Source organism: Natrix helvetica, assembly GCF_964273705.1.
Source record: "Natrix helvetica genome assembly, chromosome: 1".
Classification (NCBI taxonomy): domain Eukaryota; kingdom Metazoa; phylum Chordata; class Lepidosauria; order Squamata; family Natricidae; genus Natrix; species Natrix helvetica.
This window is the reverse complement of record NC_138548.1, coordinates 371,960,833-371,971,057: the sequence shown is the minus strand read 5'-3', so window position 1 is coordinate 371,971,057 and position 10,225 is coordinate 371,960,833. Positions and strand designations below refer to the sequence as shown.

General features: G+C 39.8%; 1 protein-coding gene across 3 annotated transcripts in view; it reads left to right on the top strand.

Annotated features, from left to right (window-relative positions):
* Positions 1-817: 817 nt before the first annotated feature.
* LOC309391815 (zinc finger protein 202-like) overlaps positions 818-10,225 on the top strand; it is a 29,435-nt gene continuing 20,027 nt past the window's right edge. The window contains exons 1-5 of one of the 3 annotated variants that reach the window (XM_081952589.1): positions 818-1,510; positions 1,672-1,804; positions 1,988-2,055; positions 2,894-3,020; positions 5,040-9,359. In XM_081952589.1, coding sequence (XP_081808715.1) covers positions 1,109-1,510; positions 1,672-1,804; positions 1,988-2,055; positions 2,894-3,020; positions 5,040-6,652 — 2,343 coding nt within the window. In that variant the 5' untranslated portion in view covers positions 818-1,108 and the 3' untranslated portion in view covers positions 6,653-9,359. Of the gene's footprint in view, positions 1,511-1,671; positions 1,805-1,981; positions 2,056-2,893; positions 3,021-5,039; positions 9,360-10,225 lie in introns of those variants that run through there. The other 2 variants (XM_081952588.1, XM_081952590.1) reach the window with 2 other exon arrangements.

The window sequence follows — 10,225 nt, the reverse complement described above, 5'->3', positions numbered from 1 at the left end:
CGGAAGCAAGAGCTCCTCTCTCAGCTTTTGAGGGGGCGACTGCCGCTGGTGGGTGCGGGACGCGCAGTTGCGAGTGGGGGGAGGGGCAGATTTCTGAGGGGAAATCTCTTGACCTGGTTGCCTCTCCCTCTGCTATCTCACACGCGTGAATCTGGAGTGACTCCGGCTTGTGACCCTTCCCTACTGGAGTCGCTTCAGGGCTCCTGACTCTCGGGGGGGGGGGGGCGACTGAGGGACCCCACTTGTGGAGCGCCCCTCCCCCAATTGCTCTGCTGATCTGCCCAAAGAAGCCCCTCAGATCAGAATGAAAAATACCCTCCTTTGTAAAGTGGCTTGAAAGGCAGGAGATTCCCAACAAGAATAATAGAGTTGGCAAGGACCTTGGATGTCTTCTAGTCCAACCTGCTGTTCAAGCAGGAAACCCTATACAAGCGGTTCCCAACCTTTTGGGCTCCAGGGACTAGTTCAGTGGAGAGAGGTTTTTCCATGGATTGGAAGATGCATGGTTTCATATGTGCTGCCTGCATCCTGCAGATGGGGTTCATTTCTTTGCACAGCTGGTTTCTGGCATGCTGCGAACCAGTGCCGGTCCACAGACTTGGGGTTGGCAACCCCTGCCCTATACCATTTCAGACAAATGGTTGTTCAATCTCTTAAAATCTTCCACTGTTGGAGCATCCACAATTTCTGGAGACATGTCGTTCTACTGATTAATTGTTCTGTCATGAAAATTTTCCTTAGTTTTAGGTTGCTTCTCTCCTTGATTCATTTCCATCCATTGCTTTTTGTCCTACCTTAAGGTGCTTTGGAGAATAGGTTGCCCCCCTCCCTTCTTTGTAGCAACCTCTTAGGCATACCCTTGGAAGTGAGTCTTCAAAAGACTGATGCTCCTTTGCATTATATTTTACATTCCAGGTTGGGAATAAGAAGCAACTTCATCCTCTGAAGGTTTTTCTTACACAAGAGACAAAAAGAATAGAGCAGCAAAGATGAATGAATGGCACTGTTAAATTTCTCATCGGAGTTTTTATGACATTCCGGTTCCGTGAACGAAAGAAGCTTTGAAGACTTTCACTCATTGGAGGGTGCAGTTGAGCTCAGAGTGAACATGAACCCAGGAAAACCAGCTTGGGAAGGACTGGCGCTTTGTGATCCTCTTCAGGAGAGCAGTGCAATAGACCAAAAAAAGGCAGGACAGAGGATTCAGAGTGAAAAAACAATTACTTTCTGCGCAAAGAGACAATCCTTCAGGGAGCTCCGCTATCAGGATGCTGAGGGTCCCCGAGGAATCTGCAGCTGTCTCCACCATCTTTGCAATCAATGGCTGAACCCAGAAAAACATACAAAAGCCCAGATGCTGGATTTAATAGTCCTGGAGCAGTTCCTGGCCATTCTGCCTCTGGAGATGGAGAATTGGGTGCGGGAATGTGGAGCCGAGACCAGTCCCCAGGCGGTGGCTCTGGCTGAAGGCTTCCTCCTGAGTCAGACAGAGGAGAAGGAACAAGGAGAGGTGCAGATCTAATTGTTTACAAGTGAGGGAATAATGCCAGTGTGAAATATTTGGGGCATTTTTATATTTCCATTCACAATTATTTTTGAAAGTGGTTTGTTCTGTGTTTCTGTGTTCCCACATGTGGTACTTCTAACATCTTTCTTTGCTCTTCTCCACAGTTGCCGATAGAGATGTCCGTTCAGAGTTTGATGGCTGAGCGTCCTAAGGCAAGAAGTGAGCAGTTAAATCCTTGTCAGAACAATTCAATTGGGGAAATTTCTCCAAAGGATCTGAATCGAGACATGTCACCAGGTAAGGGAGGGATCCCTTCTGCTACAGTGAAGTCCTTAAGAGCACTCAGAGGATTTTTATTCCTTATTTTTAAAAATCAGCTCATGGCCCTGTGTGCTACAATAGCATTTATTTTTTGTTTTTCCCTGAATTTATAAAGCATTCTTTTTAAAAGTATATATTTCCTCCATCTTTAAGGGGCAGAGAACAGAGAACAGCTGGTGAACTCTTTTTCCAATGAAGCAGAAGCAAAAGTTGGGTTTTCAGCACAGGTAGGAGGAAAATTTCCTGTACCCCCAAAAGTGCAAATATGCTTAAGACAAGAAGCATCTGGGCTATACGCCACCTACATTTCAACCTCTGCTCCAACATGAGACTCTTTCCACCTCAAGAGGTCCATGTAGCTTGTCCTTTTCTTATATCTTCAAATGTTTTATTAGTTTATCAAAATATAAAATACAAATATAAAAAGAAGAAAATAAAGGAAAAACAAGGGAGGAAAAATAATACTTTTTGTTATAGAAATGGCTTATCTGTCTATCTTCTGTCTGTCTGTCTGTCTGTCTGTCTATCTATCATTTCTATAACAACAATTATTTCTAATCAGCAAAATCTAAAATGAAAGATTTATTCCCCCCCCAAACCCCCCACAAAAATCCAAAAGCGGTTTCCAAGTAGAAACAAAATGAATGTTGTTCTTTTCTTTAATTAAATAAGACAATTTAGTTATCTCTGCTAATTCCATCAACTTTTGTCGCCATTTGTCCATTGTGAGGCTTTATCCTTTTCTTGATCAGCTCCCTTCCAATGAAAAGATATAGAGCTGGAGCAGCTCTGAGGGATGGAAGGCTGGAACGGATTCTTTCAGAACAAATCTATGATTTGGGCCTTCACGAGCACTGAATCCTGACAAGATGCAATGAAGTTAATCAGCCTTTCAGACTCTGATGGTGTCAAGAGAGGATGGAGAAGAAACCTTTCCTTTTACTCTCTCAAATTCTGAAAACAGCCAGGAAAAAGTTTATGAATGTCACTGCTTCAGGGTTCTCGTGAGAGAATTTGATTTTTCCCAGCTTTCCTATTAATAAGAAACTTTTGCTTCTCTTTCAGGGTTCCGTATCCTTTGAGGAATTGTCCATTTACTTCACCGAGGAGGAGTGGGGTTTGCTAGATTCTGATCAGAAGGTTCTGCATGGAGAGATCATGCTGGAGATGTCTAGGAATGTGGCTTCTCTGGGTAAATAATCGCTCTTTGTAATTTGTCCAAATATAGGTAGTCCTCAACTTTAAAAAATTCATTTAGTGGCTGTTCGAAGTTATAATGGCATTCGAAAAAGTGACTTATGACAGTTTTTCACACTTAAGACCATTGCAGGGTTCCCACATTCATGTGATCAAAATTCAGATGCTTGGCAACTGACTCATATTTATGACTGTTGCAGTGTCCTGGGGTCATGTGATCATCTTCTGTAACCTGACAAGCAAAATCAATGGGAAAACCAAATTCATTTAACTATGTTGCTAACTTAACAACTGCAGTTATTCACTTAACAACTATGGCAAGAAAGATAGTAAAATGGGGCAGAACTCACTTAACAAATGTCTCACTTAGCAACAGAAATTTTGGACTCAATTGTGGTCGTAGGACTACCTATAGTTGGATATGGAAAATAATTAGAAGGAATATATTTTGTTTCTTCCATGTTATTCCCTAACCAGTAAATTATCTTGGCTGTTAAATTCTTCAAAATGGAAGTTTAGATAATATATATCAAACTGGTAACTGTATGAATCATTGACAATCAAAACCCAAATATCACATCTACTTCAAAAGTTTCCTACTGACAGTTAGGAAAAGGGATCCTGGCAGTTTACTTCAAAAAAATAAATACCAATCTACTCAGAGGATTGTGAACAAAAGTCAATAGGAAATGGCTTGTACAGAACTGTGTCATCTTGTCTGTATGTAAAATCATGTATTTTGATTTGAAAACCTGAACAATATCATAAAGCTGGATTGGAGCCAGAAAGAGACAAAATTTATTGGAGAATAGAGAAGTTGCTCTTTTGGAAAGATGATAGTGATTTGAATTATTTAACTTGGAGCAAAGTTGGTCAGGAGACATATGTCATAAAATCACACATTGCATAGAACCAGTGAATAAAGAAAAAAGTTTCTTGTTCACTAACAATATTATGAATATCTCCATTAAAATGAAATGTGAGATACTTAGGAAAATACAGAATAGCATAGTTGGAAAGGATCTCAGAGGTCTTCTAGCCCAACCCCTGCCCCGGCAAGAGACCCCATACCATTTCAGAAAATGGTTGTCCTATCTCTTCTTAAAAATCTCCATTATTGGAGCACCCACAACTTTTGGAGGCAAGTCATTGCACCAATTAATTAATTCTCACTGTCAGGAAATTTCTCCTTAGTTCTAGGTTGTTTTTCTCCTTGGTTAATTTCTGTCCATTGTTTGTTTGTTTGTATGTGTATATATATATATAATATCTTCGGCTCTCCATACACCATATTTGTACCTTATCCATCACGTTCTTCTCCCTCTCTCCTCCCCCTCCCTACCTCCTTTCTTCCTTCTGTCACCCTTCCCTTCTCTACTTCCCCTTCCTCTCTCCTTCTCTCTCCCCTTTCCACTCCTCCTTTCTCTCCTCCTCTTCCCCACCTCTCCTATCCCTCTCTTCTTCCCTTACCTCTCTCCTCTACTTCACACTTTTCATCTCATTTACTTGGTGTATTTCAGCTTCTGAGCGAGCTCCATTTTATGTTGATGGTATTTATAATTCCTTTTCAGTATACATATTTAATTTTAACATATATCTTCCCCCTCCTTTTTTAAAAAACAGAGAGAACAAAAATATATACATATATAGTCATTATACTTTTAATACACACCCACTGGGAGGTTCTGATCCAAAAATGGATCTCGGAGACAGTTTGCCAGACAGGATTCATGTGAGACTCTTCAGAGCTCACATCCCCCATGTCTGTCCAGCTGGAGAACTTCAGGTCAACTCCCCTGTCCATTGTTTCTTGTCCTGCCTTGAGGTCCCTTGATGAATAGGTTGACCCCCCTCTTCTTTCTGGCAGCCCCTCAAATATTGGAACACTACTATCATATCTCCCATAATCCTTCTTTTAATTAAACTACTACCTAGATGTAAGCTAGAATAAAGGAATGATTACAATAGATGGATTTTAATTGGATTTCCCCCCACTGTTTCTTTCTCTCTCAAGCAGGCAGTAAACAGAAGAAAGAGATTTATCAGGAATCAGAAGAGACACCAATACAGATTCTAAAAGTTGAAGTGGGAGAAGAGAATCAAAGCCAACCAAAAAGTGAAGATGGAATCCAGCTGAATGATCAAAGGCGGGAAAATCCTCCTTTATCTCTGGAAATCTATGATTTGCTGGCCCAAGAAAATCTTAATAGAGGAGGGATGGGACAGTATTCAGGCTATGATGAAGTATTTCAAGAACAATCAATCTTCAGTAACCCATGTGAATGGAGACAGAAAGGGAACAGGTATAATCAGAACTGCACTCCTCATTGGAGAGATGAGATGGGGAGAAAAGCATTTGAATGTAAGGACTATGAAAACAAATTGAATTACTCCAGTAACCTTGTTTCCCATCCAAGGAAACACACTGGTGAGAATCCATATAAATGTACAGTGTGTGGAAAGAGCTTCACAAGGAATGATAAACTTACCACCCATGTAAGAATTCATACAGGGGAAAAACCATATAAATGCACAGAGTGTGGAAAGAGCTTCACGAGGAGTGACATACTTATTTCCCATAAAAGGATCCACATGAAAGAGAAACCATACAAATGCATGGAATGTGGAAAGAGTTACAGTCACTCCAAAAGCCTTATATCTCATGAAATTATCCACAAAGGGGAGAAATCATATAAATGCATGGAATGTGGAAAGAGTTTTAGCCAGTGCAGTAGCCTTATCTATCATAAAAGGATCCACACAGGGGAGAAGCCATACCAGTGTATGGAGTGTGGAAAAAGTTTCACAAGGAATGATACACTGATTTCTCATAGACGAATTCACACAGGGGAGAAGCCATTTAAATGCTTAGAATGTGGAAAGAGCTACAGTCACTCCAGAAGCCTTATTTCTCATGAAACAATCCACAAAAGGGAGAAACCCTATCAGTGCTTGGAATGTGGAAAGAGCTTCAGCCGATGCAATAGCCTTACTTCTCACAAAAGGATCCACACAGGAGAGAAACCGTATAAATGCATGGAGTGTGGAAAAAGCTTCAATCACTCCAGTAACCTTAGAACCCATAAAAGTATTCACAGAGGAGAAAAACCACATAAATGCCTGGAGTGTGGAAAGAGCTTCACAAGGAGCACAGATCTTACCTCCCATAGAAGGATCCACACGGGAGAGAAACCCTATAAGTGTATGGAATGTGGAAAGAGCTTCACTCATTCCAATACCCTTACTTCTCATAAAACCATCCACACAGGGGAGAAGTCATATAAATGTACCGAGTGTGGAAAGAGCTTCAGTACAAACAGTTCTTTAACATCCCACAAAAGGATCCATACGGGGGAGAAGCCATATAAATGCATGGACTGTGGAAAGAGTTTCAGGACAAGCAGTTACCTTACTTACCACAAAAGAATTCACACGGGGGAAAAACCCTACCAATGCCTAGAGTGTGGGAAAAGGTTTAATCATCCCAGCACCCTTGCTTCCCATAAAACAATTCACACAAGGGAAAAACAATATAAATGCCTAGAATGCGGAATGTGTTTTACACAGAGTTGTCACCTTACTTCCCACAAGAGAGCCACAATGGGATTTAACTATATAAATGCTTAAAATGGGGTGAGACCTTTCATCTCCGTGACTTACATGGAAAAAAAAGTGCTTCAATGAGAATATTCTTGTTACTTGATCTTAAAGATAGATGACCACATAAGTTAGAAAGAGAAATATTCCTCCCCCGAGGTTATACAGATAGTCCTTGACTTACAACTGTTCATTTAATAACCGTTCGAAGTTACAACGGCACTGAAAAGGGGGATTTATGTCCATTTTTCACATGACTGTTGCAGCATCCCCATGGTCATTTGGATGCTTGCCAGCTAGTTGATACTTATGATGGTTGCGGTGACCTGAGATCACGTGATCAGCTTTTGCAAACCTTTGACAAGCCAAGTCAATAGGGAAGCCAGGTTCACTTAACAACCATGTTACTAGCTTAACAACTGGAATGATTCATTTAAACTCGGCCAAGAAAAGTTGTAAAATGGAGCAGAACTTTGCTTAATAATTGTCTCACTTAGCAATATAAATGTTGGTCGTAAGTTGAAAACTACATGTATATGGTCCTTGATGATAAGCAGTATTCAACCATTCAGACTCTAGGTCCGAGGTGGGGTGGAAATCTATATTTGAATTTCTTTCTCTTATCAACATAAGTCTACACTATATATTTATTCTCTTGTATTTTTAATAATTTTCCTTGCAATGTCAAGGCGGATGATCAACCTTATCAGAGGCATTGGGAGCTACACCCAGATTTCCCAAGTGTCCACTAAGGTGGTAATTATGCAGTTTGAGCTTTCTGATGATAGGATTGACCCTGCTTTGACTTCATTTTCCCCCAAAGCAAAGTATAAAGTGCCAGAGAAAGGCAGAAATAATAATTTTCTTCAGTGTTTCATAAAAATAATTTTAGGAATGACTAATTTGCTTGTGAAGGGGTGAATGGCTCAGCAGTTAAAGATGCTGAGCTTGTTAGCTGGAGGACTGACAGCCTGTATTTGAGACCTGAATGTCAGGATTCCGGCAGATGCCCTAATAAAAGCAGGAGCCTCAAGCCAGTTTTCAAGAAAAAAATGTTTATTAGGAGTGCCAAGGCCGCACAGACCTAGTGAAGCCAGCTCTGACCCCACTCAGTTTGCGTCTTGCCTCTGACTCTGTCTCCCCCTCCCCCCAAGGTGTGTCATCAATCACATTCCCCAAGGAAGCAATTTAGTGGGTCATAGAAGTCACTCCCTCGTCACCCCACTCCCTGTTACTGGTTTCTGTGGAAATGGCCTTGACTTTGGCTGACTAGGATGTGCGTTGTTTTGACTGAGGTGCAAATTTCTTGATGCAGCTGCGAGGCTCAATTCCCCATCCCCGAGAACAGGTTAGGGAAGCTTTACAAGTTGACACCGAACATCGCACAATGGGGTGAGCTCCTTGCCCCAGCTACTGCTCATCTAGCAGTTTGAAAGCATGCAAATGTGAATAGATTACTAGGTACCACTTAAGTGGGAAGCTAATAGTAGTGTTCTATGTACCTTGGTGTATAATCATGCTGGGCCCATTACCACAGAAATTTCTTCAGACAATGCTGCTCCCTTGGCTAAAAAACAGATGAGCACCTCCCCTTAGAGTCAGACATGACTGAAAGGGAAACCATTTACCTTTAATTTGCTGTATTTAGAAGCGAAAGAATGTGATCTCTAAACAAAAGTGATCAACCTATAAGCTTACCTCAAAATTGTAGAAGAAATTAAAGTTTCCAAAGTGTCAATTTAGATGTTTATGCTGATTAAAGGTAATACATTTGAGAATGCTTGATGAATGTTCATAAGTTTGCCTTTTTAAATGTAATGATGATTAATATGCTTAGGATGAGATTTCATAGAAGTGAATGGGAATGGAAAAACCTTCCAAATGCAGTGACTTTATACAAAACATATTATTTAAAAATGAAGTATAGAAAGAGGCAGAGTTCAAATCTTACTCCATGATAGAAATCAAGAGGTCAGGATCCAAAAATGCATTGAATGAATGAAAAGTTGCAGCAATACCAGAATTCCTTAATATGCATGAAATCTCAAAGTCTTTAGAGATTTCTACAGTGCAATTTGATTGAATATGGTGTCTAAATTGCTATTGGCACTGAAGATGGTTGCCTGATTATTAAATTGATCAATTAATGTACCATCAAGTCAGTGTTGAGTCTTTTTTATCTATATTTTTTATTTTTGAATAAACACAGACAAAACACAACAAACACCACAAAAATATCTTCCATTACAAATTGTAAAAAGTGTGTCAATTGGTTACAAAGAGCTTTTGTGCATCCCTTCCACACTCATCACCTACAATTCATATCAAGTTATATATTTTAAATCAAATATATTTATATATATATTACTATCATCATACCTCAATCCTCATATGACTATAATTGTTTTTACGTCCCTTTATATAAAATATTCCAAAATTTAAAGCAAAACCACATAGCATTTCATTATCTATTTTCAATATCATCCAGCAACATTACATCTTTATAACACTTTCTAAATAAAAATTAATTATGTTTAATAACAAAGTTTCTAAACCTCCTTTCTTAATCACTGTTTACAATTTATATCCAATTTCTCTTTTATCATGTCAATACAAATATTACATTATTATCATTATCAATCATTTAACAATATCCATTATTTCATTTTTTAATCTTACTTTAACTACATTTAACTTACTCTTTTTTTAGATATTATAAGCTTTCATATATAACAAGAGTTTCTAAACTTCCTTTCATGATCACCATTTAGAATTTATACTAAATTTCCTCTTATCAAACCAATACATATGTGTACATTGTTATCATTATCAATTATTTATCTAACTATATCCATTATCACTTCATTTTTAACATAATGCTCTAATTTTTTTTGTTTGTTTGTTTTATTGGATTTATATGCTGCCCTTCTCCCAAAGGGCATCTACTTTCATGTTCCATTTTCTCCCCCCTAGCATTTATGATAGGATGCCAGCAAAGCATAGAAGCTGAAGAGGGCAGATCTGACAGACAGAGGCAAAAGGAGTTATTACAGCTCAGAATCTGAGGAGTTATATGAGAGAAGAAAATCCATTATTGACAGCTGCTTTCTGTTCCCCCTTTGCCCCCCTGGTGATAAAACCAATCCAGGATTTGCATGCAGTGGAAGAGATCATGCAAGTAATCAATAGAATAGAGCTGGAAGCGACCTTGGAAGTTTTCTAGTCCAGCTCCCTGTTCAAGCAGGAGACCCTATACCAGGGGCAGCAACCCAAGGCTCTGAAGCCGCATGTGGCTCTTTCATCCCTCTGTTGTGGCTCCCTGTCACCGGTCAGCTCCACAATTGATAGGGTTAGGACAGAGAGGAAAAAGGATGCTGCACTAGGAGGAGACTCTATGGTGGGGGAACCGGTTGGCTCCAGGATTGAATGGGGGGGGGGTGTTTCTGGTTAGGACCTTTGTGGCTCTTTGAGTGTTTGGTTGTCGACCCTTACCCTATACCATTTCAGACAAGTGACTGTCCAGTCTCTTCTCAGAGACTTAGATGACCTTAATTAAATTTAGGTGCTCTCCATGGAACTACTCTGGACAACCTTTGCTTTTCA